General features: G+C 44.8%; 1 protein-coding gene across 7 annotated transcripts in view; it reads left to right on the top strand.

The window, feature by feature from the left end:
• SPATA13 (spermatogenesis associated 13) overlaps positions 1-22,551 on the top strand; it is a 237,369-nt gene that overhangs the window by 151,871 nt on the left and 62,947 nt on the right. Inside the window, exon 1 of one of the 7 annotated variants that reach the window (XM_060770921.2) lies at positions 18,950-19,186. The exons of 4 other annotated variants lie outside the window; for them this stretch is intronic. In XM_060770921.2, coding sequence (XP_060626904.2) covers positions 19,184-19,186 — 3 coding nt within the window. In that variant the 5' untranslated portion in view covers positions 18,950-19,183. 2 more of the 7 variants (XM_060770926.2, XM_060770925.2) reach the window with 2 other exon arrangements.

Here is a 22,551-nt window from a genome sequence, read left to right as displayed (position 1 = left end):
GTTAGACTGATAACTTGGTTGTCTCAGTTAGGAATAGAGATTATGCCAATGTACAGAGCATAGCAGTTCTTCAGAAGTGGTTTTTTTTCAGTGCCCAAAACATCTAGTTTCCCATAAAACATCTTGTTTCTATATCATGCTCTCAAGAAACAAAAATAAAGTAGACTTCATTAAAAGTAACATATTTGGTTTACTCACAACCTTCATGTATTCATCATACAGAAACATATCTTGTCAATCCAAATATAGATAGGTTTAAAGTAGTTTCTCTGTACAGATAACACAGGGAATCTTTCTTGCAATAAATAGCAACATGAGTTTTCTCTTGACAGTCCAAGTCTAAGCAGATAACAGTCTAGGGCCCCTTCCTCACAGCTGAATAAAATCCCAAATTTTCTGCTTTGAACTGCAATATATGACAATGTGAACTCAAATAACCCAGTTCAAAGCAGATATTGTGGGATTTTCTGCCTTGATATTCTGGGATATATGACTGTGTGGAAGGGCTCTGAGAGTCTAATAAAGTCAGAGATCAGAGCAGTCTCAGATCTGATCATGTGGTCTGCAGCCCCTCCCACAACCTCAAAAAACATAGAGTAAAGGGAAAGCTGCTTACCAAAACATAGATACACGATACAGTATGCAAACAGTATCATACACAAACAAATTACTAGTGGAGGCTTGAAGAAGGTTACTATTTCCAACAACTTGAAAACACGTAACAACAGTGGAAAGTTGTACACTATGAGAACTCCATTTAGGAAACATTTTGTGCATGTTCAGTTTGATTACTAACTATAGGCTAGGATATATTTCAAATGGTGAAAAATGGTTTAGATTGTATAAAAGAGGGCCAGACTGCCAATGAATTAAAAAAGGGATTGGTCTCCACATTTAAACACTTTTAACCCCTTTTCAATTAAATAAATACTCAGATGCACACAGCTTAATCAATTAGACCAAAAGAACATATAATTAAGAAAGAACAGATTCATTTTATTCTTTGTATTTCCTTGTTTCTATCTGAAACTATTCCCTATACAGTAAATAGAACACACTTTTTTCATTTAACCAAATTATATCCTTTTCACCATAATTGATTTCCTGTAGTTACAAAAAATGTGATAAAATTAAAATGGGAAGAAACCTGACACCTATCATCCATTTTTGCTTCTTTTTGATTTTTTAAAAAATGTGCATAGCGTATCAAATCTATTAATAATAAAAAATAAATGCTGTTATTTTGTTTTTAATGAAGCAAAAGGAAGCCCCATTGAACTCAGCAAGACTTTTTGTGTGAATTTCTCCATAAATCCTAAGATTGAAGGAAAGGTAGAGTTTCAGAGTTCTTAACTGGGAGCAGGAAGTTTTCATTATGTTTTGGTACAATGGATCATTTATTGGAAACTGCTCTTCTGTAGTATGAAGCATCTCTTCATGTCATGCTCTCTGAATAATGCCTCTTGAGGATGGGAACACAATAACGGTGTCACAGGCAGGCTCAATGAGGATATAAATAGCTTTCTTCTAGACATCATTAAGTTGCACGCAGCTGCAGTGGGTGTAGGTGGGTGGGTGTAAAAGCAGTATAATGGTAACCTGGTACACAGAGGTTCCTCTTTCTCAGATTACGTCACCCCACAAGGCTTTTGTTTCCCAGCCTCAATTACAACTCTGTCCCAAGCTGAGTGAAACATAATAAGCTCTTAGCAAATTTGAAGAAGAGTCATTGGTAAAATTGAGAACTATATTCAATTGTTTGCTTTGCTTTAGGGAAAAATTGTTTCCCATATGACTTACAAACAAATTCAACTTAGGAACAAGCCTACAGAACATATTGTGTTCTTAATTTGGGGAACTGCCTGTATAGAAAAACTCACTATAGTCTTGAAGGTGAATGAAATAAAAAAAAAGTCTTAACTGGACCACTCCATGCAAGTAAATCTTCACCGGTGGATTTACTTGCATGGAAGACACTGTGAGGATCAACATCCTGTTGTCTTTCCCAGAGATTAAATTGGAGAGTGAGATGCAGGAAGAGAATGGCAATGTTTGGATAAGGGGGAATGGAGCACAGATAGGAGGGCCAGTATAACAAAGTCAGCAAAACAGAAGTTGGGGAATGCAACTGTGAGGTTGAAGTTGGGAAATTTGAATGGGAAGGACAGCAGACACCAAGCTCATCAGGGAAAAGACACACAAAAAAGAAATAGTTTGGTGAAGGGTGAGAAATAGGTGGTCTTTGAGAAATTAGGTGAAATTGAGAGACAGATAAAGGAAAGGGCATTAGAGGAACCTAGAAGATTGGGAGCATGGGAGCAAAGAGATAAAATAAACAAACTATTTCTTCTGTGGATACCCAGAGCCCTGCTTATTGTTTTCTCTCTCAAAAAAATAATGAAATCAAGCCAATTGTGCATTCTGTGGTGTGAAATTAAACATTTTGGCTTTCCAACTCCTTACAATACTTCTCTACTTCTGTATACATTCTCAAGACTACTGCTTCTAGTAAAAACCTCAGGACCACCTATAGGAATTGTAATACAGGTTGCTCATCTATTATCCGAACTTTAAAATACTCAAAAATTGTTTGAATAGGTGGATGCGATAGTGATACCTTTGCTTTCTGATGACCTGACGCACACAAACTTTGTTTTACATGCAACTCTATTAAAATATTGTGTGTAAAATTATCTTCAGACTATGTATACAAAGTGTATATGAAACAGACATGAATTTCAGACTTGGATCCCATCTCCCAAGATAACTCACTCATTTAGGTCAGTGGTTCCTAACCTGTGGACCACCAGTTGTCCCCAAGAACAAAAATATGGTCCTAAGCATTACTACACCGTTGCCTCAAAACCATGTGGCGATGAGAGTGGCTGGTCTTGCAAAACCCTCTTATAGTGCTGGGGCAACAGGGATGTCATGTCAGGAAGGGGAAGGGATGACTACCCATGAAAGATCACTACTACCGCATCATATCTAAATGATTAAATATGGTTTTCTGTGGGCAAGCAGATGGCAACTACTGGATGGCATACATATGTACTGTATCTGAAACTAGAGCTGATATGCTCTATCCAATGCATTTTTTTGAATCAGCACCCCAAATAACCAAACCAAATCTAAAGTTGACAAAAAATTAATTCATAACCCTTTTGGTGCTAATGTTGGAGAGTGGTCCCTGGTCAAAGTGTTCCTTGGTCAAGTGGTCTTTGGTCAAAAAAAGGTTGGGAACCACTGATTTAGGAGCTTCCAGTTTGGTATAGTGATATAAAATTGGATCTAACTTCCCATCTAACGTACACAGGTCCCCAAGAATAGAGTGCTTTAGGTGTATATTTTGGCATGGCATTAGGTTGAACTAGATGGCACTTGCAGTTTTCTCCAGTACATTTAATTTTTCCTGCCTGGGCATAGTAACTTGGATTGATTCCTGCTGAAAATTTCCAAGGTTTGACTCAGATCTTCCAACATCTTAAGGCCAGTTTGAATTCCAATTCTGTCTATTGAGTTATTGTTTACCTCCCCACACACTATTTGATGTCATCTGCAAATTTGATAAGCATGCTTTCCAGCCCATCATTGTTGTTTCAAAAGATGATGAGCAATACCTCTATATTTTAATGAAATTACCAATATCTGCTACCTAAATAAAGTACAATTTTCTTTTCTTAGTTTGCTTCTTTTTGAGACAACACTTCTACGCACCTTCAATTTAACTTGTTTCATTTGGGTAATCTTTTCACACACTGCTTCAGTTTGTAATCCTCTTCATTCCTTGTCACATGCATATTAAACCTTCTATAAATCAGAGATTTAAAATTCTAAAACAAACTTTCCCCTTTCCTCTGTAAATGCCTGAGACCCTCACCATGAATTACTAATAGCTCTTTTGTCCTCTGCCAGTCTGGAATGTCTTGTGCCAACCTTTTACATTCATATCGACACTTGACACTTGACTCTCCCTCCCACATTGTATAGTGTTAATAGAGGCATAAGCTGCATTACAAATTTATTATTTATCTAGAGAAAAAGTAATAGCTTGAAAAAATATCCATAGTGTAATGTTATAGAAGGCCTTGTTCAATGTGTTGTGTTTTTCTTCCTTAAGCCCTGTGCTAATATAACTTTCTTGACTTTGTTTAAACATGGTAAAACTTATGCAGTTGGGAATGACTGGAATAGCCTATCATGGCGTAACCAAAACTGAACTGGAATTATTAATTATTGTTTAGACCAGGGCTTCTTAAACTTTTCCACTCACGACCTCTATTTGACTGTGACCCAGGTATTTTGTGGTTGTTTATTCATTCAGTCACTTTCGACTCTTCCTGACTTCATGGACCATGCCAGAACTCCCTGTCAGTCATTGCCACCCCCCCCCCCCCTTCAAGGTCAATACCATCCATCCATCTTGCCCTTGGTCAGCCCCTCTTCCTTTTTCTCCAGTATCATTCTCTTCTCCAAGCTTTCCTGTCTTTTCCTTATGTGGGCAAAGTCCTTCATCTTTGCCTCTAATAGCCTTCCCTCTAGTGAGCAATCAGGCATTATTTCCTGGAATATGGGCTGGTTTGATCTTCTCGCAGTCCAAAACACTCTTAGAATTTTTCTCCAACACCACAATTTGAAAGCATCTATCTTCCTTCACTCAGTCTTCCTTATGGTCCAGCTCTCACATCCATAGGTTACTCCAGGGAATGCAATTGCTTTAACTATTTGGATCTTTGTTGCCAGTGTGATGTCTCTACTCTTTACTATTTTATCGAGATTGGTCATTGCTCTCCTCCCAAGAAGTAAACATATTCTGATTTCCTGGCCACAGTCTGCGCCTGCAGTAATCCTTGCGACTAGAAATACAAAGTCTGTCACTGCTTCCATGTTTTCTCCCTCTATTTGCCAGTTGTCAATCAGTCTGGTTGCCATAATCTTGGGTTTTTTTATGTTTAACTGCAACCCAGCTTTTGCACTTTTTCTTTCACCTTGGTTAGAAGGCCCTTCAGGTCCTCCTCACTTTTGCCCATCAAAGTGGTATCAACTGCATATCTAAGGTTGTTAATGTTTGTGCTAGCAATTTTAACTCTAGCCTTAGATTTGTCAAGCCCCGCACATCGCATGATGTGTTCTGCATACAAGTTGAATAGGTCAGGAGAGAGTATACAGCCCTGCTGTACTCCTTTCCCAATCTTGAACCAGTCAGTTGTTCCGTGGTCTGTTCTTACTGTTGCTACTTGGTGATTATACCAATTCCTCAGGAGACAGACAAGGTGATTTGGTGATACCACCATTAACTTGCTACTATTTATTGTGATCCACACAGTCAAAGGCTTTAAAGAGAAATAGATGCTTTTCCGAAACTCCCTGCTTTTTCCCATTATCCAGCAGATATTGGCAATTTGGTCTGTCATTCCTCTGCCTCTAAACCCAGCTTGAACATCTGGCAACTCTTGCTCCATGTATTGCTGGAGTCTTCCTTGCAGGATCTTTAGCATTACCTTACTGGCATGTGAAATAAGTGCCACTGTAAGAAAGTTTGAGCATTCTTTAGCATTTCCCTTTTTTGGTATGGGGATGTAAGTTGATTTTTTCCCAATCTGATGGCCAGTCTTGTATTTTCCATATTTACTGGTATATAGATATATGGCATACTTCTAAAAATTACTCATTTACTGATAATCAATCAGCAGAGGCAAGACTTGCTAAATAGGCTGACCAGTAATGATGAGTAATCTATTTGTGGTTTCTAGACCTTGGTGGCACAGTGGATTAAACCACTGAGCTGTTGAACTTCCTGACCAAAAGATCTGCTGTTCGAAGCCAGGGAGTGGGATGAGCTCCCTCTGTTAGCCTCAGCTTCTGCCAATGTAGCAGTTTGAAACATGCAAATGTGAGTAGATCAATAGTTTCCTGTCGTAGTCCCTGTGAATCGCACATATGATATCTCTGCGCTTGCGCAATAGCTTTCGGAACCTTCTAGAAATAAGAAAAAACACTTGACTCCCGGTTGGCCCCACCCACCTCGCCCCGAGTATAAGTAGCCCGTGGGAGGGGCCAGCCGTCAGTTCTCTTTTCCGCTTCGGATAGCTTGGGAACCCTTTGCTTGTTATCTCTACCTTGACTCCTTCTATCGGACTGATTATCTCCTTAACGGACTTTACTTGTTTGGCTTGACGAAGGTATTGGTTAGTGTTTTGGACTGCTTTGTTACCGGCTTGACTCGGACTGCTTGACTATTCTGACTTCTCCAGCCCTTGACCCGGTCCGTTCTTCGACGATCCATCATGTCTACTACCTCCTTCAAGAGGTGTTCCAATCCCTCTTGCCCCAATACCTTCCCGGACACTGACGGCCACTCCCTATGCCTGGCCTGTCTGGGCGAGGGTCATCTGGCCCAATCCTGTGCTGTCTGCTTGGCTTTCACTGCCCAAACGAGGAAGAATAGAGAAGTGCGCCTTAAGGCCGCTTTATATGAAAAAGCCCTTCTTCCTCCACCACCCCCCGGACATGCTGGGCCCTCTCCCGGCCCCAACTTACCTTTCTCCCTTTGGGACGATCCTCGGGCCAAGAAGAAGGCCAAGAAGCCTAAGGAGAAGGGCAGCCAAGATGGCGGCCACCCTGTCCTGCCGAAAAAAGCGGTTGCAAAAAGAGCGGGAACCGCGGCCAAGGCCTCCGCCCCCCCCCCCCCGCCTCTCGCTGAGAGGGCTCTGGGCGGCCTTGTGCGACCTCTGCCGGCTGCAGATGCTACGGCAACCTCTCCTGTTGCGGCGCCTTCCGCGTCGCAGGCGAGGGAACTCCTCGCACCGGATTCTCCGATGCCCGTGCTTCTGCCTCCCGATTCCGCCTTCCCTCCAGCTCTAGGAGGAACTCCTCTGATGCCTACGTCCCTCTCTCCAGGGCCGAATGCGGCCTCGATCCCGGCTGGGATCCAGAGCTCGAGAAACCCAGCCGCGAGCCCTGAACAGATGGGGGCTCCGCCCCCTCAAGAGGCCGGCAGGGACACTCCGCCCATCCATGCTGCTGCTGAAGCCCTGCCCACTCAGGGTCCTAGCGTCCCGGCGCTGGCTGGGACGAGCGCCGCAATGGGATCGATGCCGGTACGGAGCCTTGCGGTACCGGAAGGGAGCCACGGACCCGCGATGCTGCCTCCGCCTGCGGATCCTCCCTCCCCCGAGGCGAGGTCGTGCAGATCAGGCCGATCCATGCGCCACTCCAGCAGGCGCAGGCGGCGCTCCCGATCGCCTTCTCGGAGGAGTGGAAGATCTCGGCACCACCGACGCCGCTCCCACACTAGCAGCAGAGCGCGTTTCCTCGTCCTCTTCCTCCTCCTCCTCCTCCTCCTCCTCCTCCCCTCCGCGCAGGAGGCGTCGGCGCAGCTCGAGACTCTCGCGCTCCCCATCCCGCCGCAGAGGAATCTACACGCCAGCCCACGCGCCACCACCGGGGTGCTGGCAGCTGGGCCCGACGGGACAGCTTATCTACGTGCCTGTGCCCTCACATCTGGCGATGCCTCCTCCAACAGCACCCCAGCACCTGTCGACGGCGCTGATGGCAGGGATGGTTCCCGCGACGCCTGCCAGGCCAGTGGCCTCTGTATCCGTTATGGACCCCGCTCCCCCAAGTGGAGCCTTAGACACCAACCCAAACCACACATCTACTGTGGCTCCTCGTCGGGCAGAGCTGGGAATATCGGATGGGCCCAGCCCTGCTGGCGCACTGTCCATAATGGACCAACCTGTTGTTCCTTTGGCTGCACCTCCGCACGTACTGCAGGCTGCGACTACTCCACTGATGGCACCCAGTACGGACCTCGCTGACCCAGTGACCCACGACGACGTAGAACCACCAGACACTGACTCGGACGCTGAGCCACATGAGGCTCCTCAGCCGCTGGGGGGTGAGGACAATGTTTTGCCCGCAGACTTTAATAAATTCGCTGCTTTAGTGGAACGAATGATTAAGGCCTTGGAGATCCCCGCTCCGAAACCCCCGGAGCACGTGGAGGACCCAATGTTCCCTTCGGAGGAACAGAATGTGGTTGTGTCCTCCACCCTTCCACATCTCCCATACCTACTAAAGCTGGCCAAAATAATTGATATGCCCCCCTCGTCGGTACCGGCGGTGCCTAGACGCTTAGACTCTATGTATAAGATAGATATGGCCACCGCTAAATGGGTTTTAGCGCCTCCCAAAGCCAACACGGTGGTGGCCGAGGTGTCGAAATCGAAGCGCTCCAAGCCTTCCCAGACTGCCCCCCCTGACAGAGAGGGTAGGAAGCTGGACACGCTAGGGAGGAAGGCCTATCTTTCTGCGGGCCTCTTCACGCGTATGGCCCACTACGCAACCTATATGTCAGGGTACCAGACCCTCCTCTGGAATCGGCTGCTACCCTACATAGAGGTCTTACCACCCGAAGACCAGCGCTTCACTAGAGCACTGCAAACCGAAGCTCTGGCCCTCGCGAAGCTCCAGAAGGACTTCGCAAAACACATGGCGGAGGCCTCTGGTAATTTGTTCGCCACCGCCACCTCCATCAGGCGGCACGCCTGGTTACGGGCCGCAAACCTTTCGGAGGAAGGGAAGGCCCTCGCTGAGGACCTTCCCTTCCACGAGGAGGGGTTGTTCAATCCCAACACCGATGACCGGCTTAAGCAAAAGCAAGATGTAAGGCAGTCCGCATCCAAATTCGGCTACACATGGCAGCCATACACTCAACAGAAGGGGAGGTGGCAACCAGGTACCCCCTCCTACCGGAGGCCTTTTGGTAACTCCTATTCTACACCCTTTAGGAGCAGATTCGGGGGCCAGTCTAGGTTCCAAGGGGGGAGGAGAACCCCCTACTCACAGAAACCAAGGGCACAACCTTTCCAGGGAAAGTCCAAGGCTCCTGGTGCCTCAAAGAAGCGTCTTTGACGCCCCCCTGCCCAACTCTGAAGTGGTTACAACCTCAGTTGCATGCCCCTCCATGGTCTCGCTACCCAAGTTACCCTTCCCTCTCTGTTTGGAGGTTGAAGTTCAGGGGATTCCTTCAGGGCCGTTGCCCTTTTTCACTGACCGTCTCTTTGGGTTCTACTCTGAGTGGGAGAAGATTACCTCAGATCGTTGGGTGTTAGCTATTGTTTCAGGAGGTTACTCTATAGAGTTTGTTGATACTCCCAGGGTTGGTTTGTTCAGAGACACCCAGTTTTCTATGCAACTCATGCAGGAGATTAAAATGTTACTAGACAAAGGGGCCATTTCCATGGTTGATCCCGCTTCCGCTCCCTTCTGTTTTTACTCTCGTTATTTTTTGGTGACTAAGAAAGGCGGTGGGCTGCGTCCCATTTTGGACTTGCGAGAGCTCAATAAACATATCAAACCGAAAAGGTTTCGAATGGTGACTCTTGCTTCCATTACCCCGCTTCTTCCTAAACGCGCCTGGTTCGCTACCGTCGACCTCAAGGACGCGTATTTCCATATATCCATCGCCCCACACCACCGAAGGTTCCTATCCTTTAGGATTAACGGTCAGTCCTACTGTTTTAATGTCCTCCCGTTTGGCCTTTCTACGGCCCCGAGGGTCTTCACCAAGTGTATGGCCGTGGTGATGGCCCACCTTAGGACCAGGGGAGTCACGGTCTACCCCTACATTGACGACTGGCTGATTGTGGCAGACACTTACCGTAAGCTCCAGACACATGTCTCCATGGTCTTGTCTCTCCTCCAGTCCCTAGGTCTCGTCCTCAACCGGGAGAAGTCCGTCCTGGTGCCGACGCAGCAGATCCGGTTCATCGGAGTGCTCCTGGACTCGGTCCGCGAGAAGGCCTACCTCCCAGAGGACCGCTTCGTCACCATCGCAGGCCTGGTGGAACAGATTCGGGTCGAGCCCAACGTGACAGCCAGACAGCTTCAAGTGCTACTGGGACACATGGCGTCGACTACATCGGCCATCCCGTATGCCAGGCTTCGCATGCGCCCGCTACAGTCCTGGTTCCTGTCCGCCTTCAATCCTTTGCTGGACAGCCCGTCGACCAAACTATCGGTCCCACCCTGGGTTCGTTCGTCACTCCAGTGCTGGTTGGACCCTGCATGGGCTTGCTCGGGCCTGTCCTTCCACATCCCCTCTGCTACGAGAGCCGTCACCACAGATTCTTCCCTGACAGGGTGGGGGGCACACTCTCAAGGTTTGGTAGCTCACGGCATGTGGACAGGCCAAGAAAACGAGCTCCACATAAACGTTCTAGAGCTCATGGCAGTCGACAGAGCTCTAAAATCCTTCGAGAGGGTGGTCACGGGTCAGGTAGTACAGATACTCACCGACAATACGACGGTAATGTACTACCTGAACAAGCAGGGCGGCACTCACTCCCCGAACCTACTGACATTGTCCATTCAGATTTGGGAGTGGTGTATAGACAGGGGGATTCATCTCTTAGCGACGCACGTGCCCGGGGAGCAGAACGTGCTGGCGGATTCCCTCAGCCGCAATCCGTTGGCACACCACGAGTGGTCCCTGAACGGAGAGGAGGTCCACAGACTCTTCCGAGCGTGGGGGACTCCGGATGTCGACCTCTTCGCGTCGAAGTTCAACGCTAAGTGCCCTCTCTTTTGTGCGAGGGCTCACCCCTCCACGGAGGAGGGTTGCCTGGGGGACGCCTTCCTCCACACTTGGACAGGGTGGACAACGTATGCCTTTCCCCCCTTTCCCATGCTGCTCCGCACTGTAGCAAAGATACAGAGGGACGTAACCTGCTGCATCTTAGTAACACCCTGGTGGCCGAGGCAGCCATGGTTCTCCCCCCTCCGCCATCTGGCGCGGGGAATATTTGTTCGGCTCCCCCACAGACCCGACCTGCTGACATGCCAACAGGACCAAGTACTGTACCCAGAGGTACACAAACTGAAACTCACGGCATGGCGGATCCTTCCCATCACATAAGTACTTTCTCCGACCTCCCCGACACAGTGCTTAGAAGTATTGAGGCGGCCCATAGGCCCTCTACTAAACGTTCCTATCTGTACAAATGGTCCAGGTTTACATCCTTTTCTAGGTCTCGCGGCTTGAACCCTAGCTCAGCACCGGTCTCTGTTATACTTGACTTCTTGGCTTCCCTTATGGACGCAGGCCTCTCACATCCCTCTATTAAATGTTATCTAGCCGCCATTTCCTGGTTCCGTAGGAAATCAGGTATGCCTTCCTGCTTTGCAGATCCGTTAGTAAAGACGTTCCTGAGAGGGATTTTGAACATCAGACCCCCCATCACCCCCGTAGTTCCCTCGTGGAGCCTGGACCTAGTGCTTAAGGTACTGATGAGACCTCCGTTTGAACCGATGGCGACCGTCAATTTGTCTTATCTTTCGTGGAAGACTGCATTTTTAGTAGCGGTCACATCGGCTCGCCGGGCTAGCGAGCTCTGTGCCCTCAGAGCAGACCCACCTTATCTGAAATTCCATTCTGACAAGGTTGTTCTGAGGACTGATATAGCCTTTCTTCCTAAAGTTTCTACGTCCTTTCATCTGTCACAGGACTTGATTTTACCCTCCTTCTTTCAGAACCCTACTTCCTCCCTGGAACAGAATCTACATCTTTTGGATGTCCGCAGGGCTTTGGCCTTCTATGTAGATAGGACCGCCCATATCAGGAAGACTCCTAGACTTTTCATTAAATATCGCCCTGATGTTCTGGGAGACCCGGTTTCTTCTCAACGACTGTCTTCATGGATCGTTTCCACGATCCAACTGGCCTACCGCATATCGCGCACACATCTGCCTCTTCCGGTGAGAGGCCACTCGACGAGGTCTGTCTCGACATCAACGGCTCACTGGAGGGGCGTCCCGCTGGATGTAGTCTGCCGGGCGGCCTTATGGTCGTCCCCCCTCTCCTTCGTTACCCACTACAAGATGGACGTTGTATCCAGAAGGGACGCACAGTTCGGCAGAGCTGTCTTATTCTCCGCGGTGGCATGACGCCCACCATCCAAGGTGAAGAGCTCGCTAATCTATCATATGTGCGATTCACAGGGACTACGACAGGAAACTATAGGTTGCTCACCTGTAACCATGGTTTCCTGAGTAGTCACCTGTGAATTCGCACATCCCCACCCGTCCTCCCCTCGAGTGTCATGCCCGCGTTCTGACTGCTTTGGGGCGGAAAAGAACTGACGGCTGGCCCCTCCCACGGGCTACTTATACTCGGGGCGAGGTGGGTGGGGCCAACCGGGAGTCAAGTGTTTTTTCTTATTTCTAGAAGGTTCCGAAAGCTATTGCGCAAGCGCAGAGATATCATATGTGCGAATTCACAGGTGACTACTCAGGAAACCATGGTTACAGGTGAGCAACCTATAGTTACTGCTTCTGCGGGAAGGTAACTGCACTCCATGCAGTCATGCTGGCCACATGCCCTAGGAGCTATCTAAGTATCTATGGACACCGCTGGCTCTTTGGCTTAGAAATTGAGATGATCCCCCCCCCCCCTCCCCGAGTTGGACACGACTAGACTTAATGTCAAGGGGAAACCTTTACTTTACCTAGCTCCTGCATTTTCAGCTATTAAGCCATACTGGCACTCTGAGCCATATTGGCACTCTATATGTGGAAATAGCAACATTTTTGTTCTTTACAGTGAGTTTGTTTCTCTAAACATTCAACTAGGAACAGCTTAGTTTGGTCAGCTTTGTACAGTTAGTTACGTATGCTATTAAATTCCTGCTGACCTTTTGTTTTGCCTATTCTTACAGCTTTAGCCGCTGTGTAATTATAGTTTTTGTTTTATGCCTTTCCCCATTCCATTAAGAAGGGCACTTTCCGAAATACAAAATAAATTTAGTTTAAAGGAAATGCTAATAAAAGGACCTATATGGCCAAAGCAAAAGAGTTCGAATGAAAGAAGGTTAGACAGAGTCAGCATTTACAAAGACCACATTTCCATTGTGGTCCTAGGTACGGTTACACCATCTTTAGACCATTTCAGTTGATTTTAACTTGAAATCAAATTGGGTGACTCACTTTATGGGTTCCTGCTAGGCTAGATACATAACCTTGGCCAACACGTATTTTGGTGCTTCAAATGTTAGCCCTGTTTCTGGGTGTATTTGATCTGCTGATTCTAAAAATGGCACCAATTTCCCCCATCAGCTCTAGTTCTTGAGATACAGAATCTATGCCATCTACCAACTGTTATCTGCTCATTCATAGAGGGGGGTGACTAAAATGATCAAGGGTGTGGAGAACAAGCCCTATGAGGAAGGGCTTAAAGAGCTGGGCATGTTTAGCCCAAAGAAGATAAGGCTAGAGAACACAGGATGACCATGTATGCTGCCCTGGAGACTAGGATGCGGAACAATGGCTTCATACTACAGGAAAGGAGATTCCACCTGAACATGAGAAAGAACTTCCTGACTGTGAGAGCTGTTCATCAGTGGAACTCTCTACCCCGGAGTGTAGTGGAAGCTCCTTGTTTGGAGGCTTTTAAACAAAGGCTGGATGGCCATCTGTCAGGGGTGCTTTTAATGCAATTTTCCTGCTTCTTGGCAGGGGGTTGGACTGGATGGCCCACAAGGTGTATTCCAACTCTATGATTCTAAATCACGATAACCATGTCTAAGGAACTAGAGCTGATTTAGTCTATCCAATGCAATTTTCTAAATCAGCACCCCAAATAAATCCCTGGAACAGGCAAAAATCAGGACACAAAGATTGACCTTGGATTGGCCTTGGATTGTACCCTTAGATGTCATAGTTCCCTTCTGTTGCCTGTTCTACCCGTTTCTAGCTAAATGGTTGCCATTCTCATTGAAACCTCCCTTCAAAAAAGGAAGTTCAGGTGTATTCTGAAAAGCTAGTGAAAATTATGCTAAATATTGTGCAATGCCAGTTTTCAGCTCCCATTCTAGAAAGTAAACAATCACACTTCCTCCAGTTCTGAAAGCAAGGTCATTGTTTAACATCAAGCAATGGGTCAGAATATCAAAGAGGGGGAGGGGGCGTTGTTTAGCTATGTGGAAGCATGGGATGGTGGTACTCAAATTTAGAATTTGATCTGTGTGTAATGTCTGAAAGTCTTTCCTGGGGCATGCAGCATTTTTTCTCCTTAGGGAATCAAAAACTGGAATGAACTTAACGTGTTGACTAGGGTTGGAAATGGGTGTATCTACACCAGTAGTTCCCAACCTTTTTTTGACCAGGAACCAATTTGACCAAGGAACACTCTCCGACATTAGTACCCAAAGGGTTATGAATCAGTTTTTGTTCAAATTTAGATTTGGTTTGGTTATTTGGGGTGCCGATTCAGAAAATTGCGTTGAATTGACCACATCAGCTCAAGTTTCTGATACAGCACATATGCCATCCAGTAGTTGGCATTTGCAGAAAGCCATATTTAATAAGCCTCAGCACTATAAGAGGGCTTCGCAAGATCAGTCACTCCCGTTGCAATGGTGTAGTAACTGAGAGTCCATATTTTCGCTCTTGGGGACCACTGATGGTCCACATGGCCCACAGGTTGGAAACCACTAATCTACACTGTCAACTTAATTCAGATTGACGCCACTTTATCTGCCATGGCTCAGTGTGATGTAATCCTAGAAATAATTGTACATCTTTCTTACTTTTTTCTTCCTAGAGTGCTGGTACCTCACCAAACTACAAATCCCAGGATTCCATAGCTTTGAGCCGTGGCAGCTAAAGTGGGGTCAACCTACATGAAATGCATTGTGTAAATGATGCACCCTCACTCAGCATGGGATTGCAAGCTCAGCTTTTTAGCTCCAACCATTTTGTTGGAAGGGGTGTGATAATATGGAATTAAGGGAGAGAAAAGTATACTTCATATAATTGAGTATTGCCATTTATTTTAAATTAACGATCTCATATTGTTTTGGCTCTAATCTCATGAATGTGTAGGGGAAAGTGTTTCTTTTAAAAAAAGTACATTCACCAGCCGCAGCAGACAAAAGCAGCTGCCCAGTTCATTTGGTCTGCTGGCTGTTTTTTCTGCCCTTGTGATCACTTGGTCAAATGATAATGAAATCTGAAGTCCCCCAACAGCCTCCCGTTGTTTCTGATGATGTCAAAGGAAGGTGGGAAAAACTGGAAAGAGAGAAAGAGGAATCAATACTTTACCAACTGTTTGCCCAAGTGTAAATCATTTCTGTTCAGGGAAGATTAAAGGCAGGGCTACAAAATCAAGGGCCATTTAAAAAACTTTTAAAAGTATATAATTGCGTTATATGAATACTATATCTAAAAATGACCAAAGTTTTGTTCCATCGTATATCTAACCCTAACCACCACCCCCTCCCCACACACAACTTGCTGCAACTCTTTATTTTGCAATATGCAACTGAGGGTGCATCTAGGTAAAGGTAAAGGTTGTCCCCTGACATTAAGTCCAGTTGCGTCCGACTCTGTGGGTTGGTGCTCATCTCCATTTCTAAGCCAAAGAGCCAGCGTTGTCTGTAGACACCTCCAAGGTCATGTGGCCAGCATGACTGCATGGAGCACTGTTACCTTTCTGCTAGAGTGCTACCTATTGATCTATTCACAGTTGCATGCTAGCTTGACAGAAGCTGGGGCTAAGAGCAGGATCTCGTGGATTCGAACTTGTGACCTTTTGGTTGGCAAGTTCAGCAGCTCAGCAGTTTAACCCACTACACCACTGGGGGGTTCTATAGGGTGCATCTACACCAGGAACCCTCAAACGACAGCCTTCCGGCTGTTTCTGCCTCCATCACAAAGAATTCCTGACCATTGAACAAGTTGACAAGGGCTTCTGGAGGCCCAAACAGCTGGAGGGCCACAGAATGAGGATGCCTGATCTACACTAGAATTAATCCAGTTTTGATACCACTTAACTGCAATGGCTCACGACTACGAAAGCCTGGGATATGTAGTTTGGCAGAAAAGGGTAAAGACCTTGTAAAACTACAAGTTTCCATAGTATTGAGTCATGGCCAGTAATGTGGTACCCAACGGCATTTATTCTACAGTGTTTGATGTTTTATAGGGAGTAATCTAGACCAAGGGTTCCCAACTTTTTTTTTTGATCTGGGACTACTGTGATCAGGGACCACTCTTCGACATTAGTACCAAAAGGGTTATGAATCAGTTTTTAGTCAACTTTAGATTGAGTTTGGTTATTTGGGTACTGATTCAGAAAATTGCATTGGAGAGACCACATCAGCTCTAGTTTCTGATATGGAACATATGCCATCCACAGAAAATCATATTTAATAATCTAGAGCTGATGTGGTAGTAATCTTTTGTGTGTAGCCAGCCTCTCGCCTCCTCCTCCTCCTCTACCTCATCCTAGTTTTCCTCCCCTCCTTTTCTTCTTCTTCCTCCTCCTCCTCTTCTTCTTCCTCCTTTCATTTCCTCTTCTTTCCCCTTCTTCTCTTCCACTATTTTTTCCTCTTCTACTTCATTCTATAGTCTTCCCTCCTTTTCCTCTTCTTCCTCCTCTTCTTCCCCTTGCTACTCTTCCCCGTCTCCCTCTACTTCTTCTACCTCTTCTTCTTTCCCTCTTCTTCCTCCTCCCTTTCCCCCTGTTTCCTTGGCACTATATGAGGGTTTCGCGAGACCAATTGCTCTCATTGCCTTGTGGTTTCAAGGCAACGTTGTAGTAATGGTGAGGCTGCAGACCATATTTTCATTCTTGTGGACCACTGGTGGTCCATGGACTACAGGTTGGGAACCACTGATGTAGACTGTCGAATGAATGCAGATTGACACCACTTTAACTGCCATGGCTCAATGCTATGGAATCCTGGGATTCTTAGTTTGGTGAGGCACCAGCCTTCTTTGGCAGAGCAGGCAGAAGATCTTGTCAAACTACAACTCCCAGGATTCCCTGTTGTTGAGCAATGGCAGGTAAAATAGTGTCGAAGTGCAGTCATTTAACAGTATAGAGGCAACCTCTGAAAGGGGTTAAAGCAGTCTGACAAACATTGAATGGCTTACATAAAACACTCCAAAAAATCTGTTCCAAAGCACTACAGAAATTGCACTGGAGTCAATAACTACTGAACTGACACAGATACTGAATTTATGAAAAAACTGCTTGTGCGGTATGTTTTTTATTGTCCTTTTCAAGCACAGCACACAAAACTACATCAAGAACAGCTACAATATTACAAAAAGTGTTCTCCATTGCAGGCATCTGTGTTTATTTTATTTTATTTTATTTATTTAGATGGTCCCCATCTCATCCACCCTCAATGTCCTGGGTCAACATTAATTGTGTTTCTCCAGATAAAGGGAGACAAGGGTTGGCTCTCTAGGGCGAAGAGGCCACACTGGGGGCATCCATTGTGTGATACTCCCCCTGTTCCTTTGAGAGAACAAGGAGGATTTCTCTCACAAGGAGAAGAGAGGAGGGGAGGGGCCATTAAAAGCGCCTCGTCATAGCCAGGGTGATTATTTCAAGGCTAAATAAATTCATTGATATTGAAGAGGCAATGTTATAATAATGGCCTGATCAGAGTTACAAAGTCCATCTGAAATCATAGTTCGAAGTAAAGTGTTCACATTGCCCTGCTGCAGTCATATACTCCTTGCATTGTGAAAGCACACAGTTGGCAATCTCTCAGAGAAGTTATCTCTTGGGATTCCAGGCCACTTCTCTATTACTAGATTTAAAAATGCTGTTAAAGATTGATAATAGGCCACCCCACAGTGCCCAATGTTTTATTTGCAGTGCCCCTCTCCTCACTGCAGCTTGGGAAGGGGCTGTTTTGCTCTTCCAGAGGTACATCTATGTTGTAGAATTAATGGAGTGTCACTCCACTTGAACAGCCATGGCTCTGTGCTGTGGAGCCATGGAAGTTGTAGCATCACAAGATGCTGGTTCCTCAACAAACTTACTTAGACGAGTCCGAGGCCAAACTAAAACTCCCAGGATTGAATAGCACTGACAAAGTGGTGTTAAACTGCATTAGTTCTGCAGTTTAGTAGATACACCCACTAGGGCTGAGGGGGAGATCTGCTTTCCTCTCAGAGGCCACCTTTGAACTTGACCATCCCATTTTGGAAACCCTCCTTCACACCATCTTATTTTCCCCCTTCTCTTCTTCTTCATCTCCTACTTCTCTTCATCATACTATTCACTTTCTTCTTTCTACTCCTCTTCCTCCTCTTTTTCTTCTTCCCTGTTCTTTTCCTCCCCTCCTTTTCTTTCCCCTCCTCCTCCTCCTCCTGGGTCCTTTCCTCCTCTTCCTCATCTTCTTCCTCTCCCTCTACTTCCTCCTCTTCTACCTAGTCTTCATCTTCCCCCCTCCTTTTTATCTTCTTCTTCATCTCTTCTTTCTCTTCCTCTTGTTCCTACCTTTCTTCCCACTCCTTCTCTTTTTCTTCTTCCTGGTTCCCTTCCTCCTCTTCCCCTTACTCCTCTACTTCCTCCCCTCTACCTCTTCCCCTTTTTCTTCTTCTTCCTCCTTCTCCCCTTTCCTTTCCTCATCTCCTCCTTGCTTCTCTTTCTCTTCTTATTCCTCTCCCTCTACTTCTTCCTCCTCTTCTACCTCATCCTAGTCTTCTTCCCCCTCCTTTTCCTTTTCCTCCTCCTTCCTTTTTTCTTATTGGCCTTGCTTCTCTTCCTCTTTTTCCTCTCCCTTTACTTCCTCCTCTTCTACCTCATCCTAGTTTTCCTCCCCTCCTTTTCTTCTTCCTCCTCTTTTTCTTCCTCTTCTTCCCCTTGCTTCTCTTCATCTTCTTCTACTTCTTCTGCTTCTACTTCATCCTAGTCTTCCCTCCTCTTCCTCCTCCTCCCCTTGCTTCTCTTCCCCCTCTCCCTCTACTTCTTCCTCCTCTTTTCTTCTTTCCCTCTTCTTCCTTTACTCCTTCCACTTGCTTCTTTTCCTCCTCTCCCTCTACTTCTTCCTCCTCTTCTTTCCCTCTTCCCTCTCTCCTCTACTTCTTCCCGTCTTCTTCTTCCTCCTCCCTTTCCTCTTCTTCCCCTTGCTTCCCTTCCTCTATTTTTTCCTCTCCCTCTACTACTTCCTCCTCTTCTACTTCATCCTATAGTCTTCCTCCCCTTCCTTTTCCTCTTCTTCCCTACCTCGTTCCAGTCTTCGTCCTCTCCTCCTCCTCCCCCTCTTCTTCCTCCTCCTCCTCCTCTCCCATGCTACGCCTCCAGGGTTTCCCCTCCCTTGGGTCCCGGCTGCTGCCATAGTGATGCGTGGAAGCGGATTAGCCTCCCAAGTTCCAGTGAATGGTAAGGGAGGGAGAGAGAGAGAAAGGAGGGGAGGGGAAGAGAGAGAGAGAGGGAGAGGCACCGCTTGGCCAAAGCAAGAGCAGCAGCAGGAGCGACTCCCGAAGCCAAAGCAAAGGGCTGCTGGTCCTGGGTGAGTTTCCAGGGCTTCTCTTCTTCCTCGCTGCATCCACCGGTGGGGAGTTTGGGTGGACTTGGCGCTTCCGATTGGGATCTGCTGCTTGGTGAGTGGAGACCTTCCCAAGAGCATCTCTCTCTCTCTCTCTCTCCAGGAAACTTTTGTATCTCAGGATTGGAGGGGACAGAGTAGAGTTTTCCCCTTGCTTTCCTAGGAAGCGCATGGCTTTCTTTCCTTTCCACTGACTCATGTGGGAGTAGCTTTTTGGCCAAGCTCCAGTCTCTTGAGCAAAGAAAGCTCAAGAGCTTGCAAAACTACAATCCCTAGAACTATATCGCACTGAGCCACGGCAGTTGCCAATCTGCTTTGATTGAACTGTGTAGGTGCATTTTCCTAGCAGCAGGTGCCTTTGTCACAAAGAGTCATTGTAGAAACTCAAAGCAAACTGGGAAAGTTTGAAAAGTTGAAGGGAAGAGAGGAGGAGGAGGAATACGTCATCCTTTCCCAGCCAATGAGAAAAGAGTTCACTCAAAGTATTTCATTCAAAGCAAGACTTTTGTGTTGTTGTATATTATTATTATTATTATTATTATTATTATTATTATTATTAAATAATATTTATTTATTATGTATATTATTATTTAATAATAATGTATATTATTATTCAATAATATTTATTATTATTTAATAATAATAAACATAATTTATTATTATTATTTAATAATAATATGCAACACAAAGCAAGACTTTTGTGTTGTATATTATTATTATTAAATAATATTTATTTATTATGTATATTATTATTTAATAATAATGTATATTACTATTGAATAATATTTATTATTATTATTTAATAATAATATACCACTACTTTTGAGTATACCTGCCATAGATGTGGGTGAAACGTCAGGAGAGAATGCTATTTATGGAACATGGCCACACAGCCCGAAAAACTCACAGCAATCCAGTATCTTTAAGTTGGGTTGTTGTGTGTTTTCTCGGCTGTATGGCCATGTTCCATAGATATTCTGTCCTCAAAACTCCATTTTCCTAGTTTCTAACAGACCTCACAACCTCTGAGGATGCCTGCCATAGATGCAGGTGAAAGGTCAGGAGAGAATGCTTCCGGAACATGGCCATACAGCCCAGGAAACACACAACAACCCAGTGATTCCAGCCATGGAAGCCTTTAACAATACAAGACTTTTGTGCCTGTTGTGCCACACAGTCCTATAACCCAGAATATCAAGGCAGAAAATCCCACAATATCTGCTTTGAACTGAGTTATCTGAGTCCACACTGCCATATATTCCAGTTTCTTGAAGTTATATGGCTGTGTGGAAGGACCCTTGTTTTGTCCACTCACCTTTTTCCAGGCAGGTTGAGTATTCCCTTATCTGAAATGCTTGGGGCCAAAAATGTTTTGGACATCAGGTTTCCCCCACTAATTTTGAAATATCTGTATTTGCTTGTATATTCATAACGACAAATCTTGGAAGTGGACATGAAATTCATTTATGCTTCATAATACGCTTTATACTCAGCCTGAATTCATTTATGTTTCACTTGCACCTTGTTTTAAATCATTTTGTGCATGAAACAAAGTTTTATGTACACTGAGTGATTGCGAAACAAAGATGCCACCGTTTCAGCCATCAGTTTTGAATTTGGGAGTATTTTGGATTTCTGATATAATATAATACAATATAATAATAATACAATAATATATAATTGTATATTATATATTGCTAATAATGTTGCAGTATAGTGGTATAGTACAATATAATACTAATATTTTGATCAATATTATATGATTATTATATATATATTTATATATATATATATATTATAATTATTAGCTATACAATATAATATATTGTATATACATATAATATTGATCATAATATTATAATGTAAAACAATATAATACCACTGATAATATAATATAATAATAATAATTTATTATATATTATTTCTAATGTATTGTTTGTAAAATGCTTTTAAACTGTTTTAATATTATGCTATGCCATGGTGTTGCAGCGGGCTAAACCACAGAGCTGCTGAACTTGCTGACCGAACGGTTGGCGGTTCAAATCTGAGGAGCGGGGTGAGCTCCCGCTGTTAGGCCCCGCTTCTGCCAACCTAGCAGTTCGGAAATATGCAAATGTGATTAGATCAATAGGTACCGTTTCTGCGGGAAGGTAACAGCGCTTCATGCAGTCATGCTGGCCACATGACCTTGGAGGTGTCTATGGACAATGTTGGCTTTTTGGCTTAGAAATGGAGGTGAGCACCACCTCCCAGAACTGGACACAACTAGAGTTAATGTCAGGGGAAAACTTTACCTTTGCTAATAATATAATATATAGATATAATATTGATCATAATATTATAATGTAATACAGTATAATACTAATAATACAATACAATAATACAATAATTTTATATTATACTAAATATAAAATTTTATATTACACGAGTTGCTGTGACCCACATGGGGGTTTTGTGTAGGAGGTTTGGCACAATTCGATTGTTGGTGGGGTTCAGAATGCTCTGTGATTGTAGGGGAACTATTAATCCCAGCAACTACAACTCCCAAATGTCAAAATTCTATTTTCCCCAAACTCCACCAGTATTCACATTTGGGCATATTGAATATTCTTGTAGAGTTTGGTCCAGATCCATCATTGTTTGAGTCCACAGTGATCTCTGGGTGTAGGTGAACTACAGCTTCCAAACTCAATGTCAATGCCCACCAAACTCTTCTAGTGTTTTCTGTTGATCATGGGAGTTCTGTGTCCCAAGATTGGTTCAGTTCCATCATTGGTGGAGTTCAGAATGTTCTTTGATTGTGGGTGTACTATAAATCCCAGCAACTACAACTCCCAAATGACAAAATCAATTTTGAGTGAAGGACATACATTGGGTTGTTAGGTGCATTGTGTCCAAATTTGGTGTCAATTCGTCCAGTTGTTTTCGAGTTCTGTTAATCCCACAAACGAACATTACATTTTTATTTATATAGATATTACATGTAATATTACTAATAATATTGCAGTATAGTGATATAGTACAATATAGTAATACTAATATTGTGCTATGCTAATAATATAATATATTGCATGTACATATATTGGTCATAATATTATAATGTAATACAGTATAATATAAAAATGAATACCTTATAGTGGTTGTATATTATATATTGCATGTGATACTGCTGGTGATATTGCAGTGTGGTGTTGTGGTA

The sequence above is a fragment of the Anolis sagrei genome, chromosome 3, assembly GCF_037176765.1.
Source record: "Anolis sagrei isolate rAnoSag1 chromosome 3, rAnoSag1.mat, whole genome shotgun sequence".
NCBI classification, from domain to species: domain Eukaryota; kingdom Metazoa; phylum Chordata; class Lepidosauria; order Squamata; family Dactyloidae; genus Anolis; species Anolis sagrei.
The sequence above is the reverse complement of the archived record's forward strand: the minus strand, read 5'-3'. Positions and strand labels throughout refer to the sequence as shown.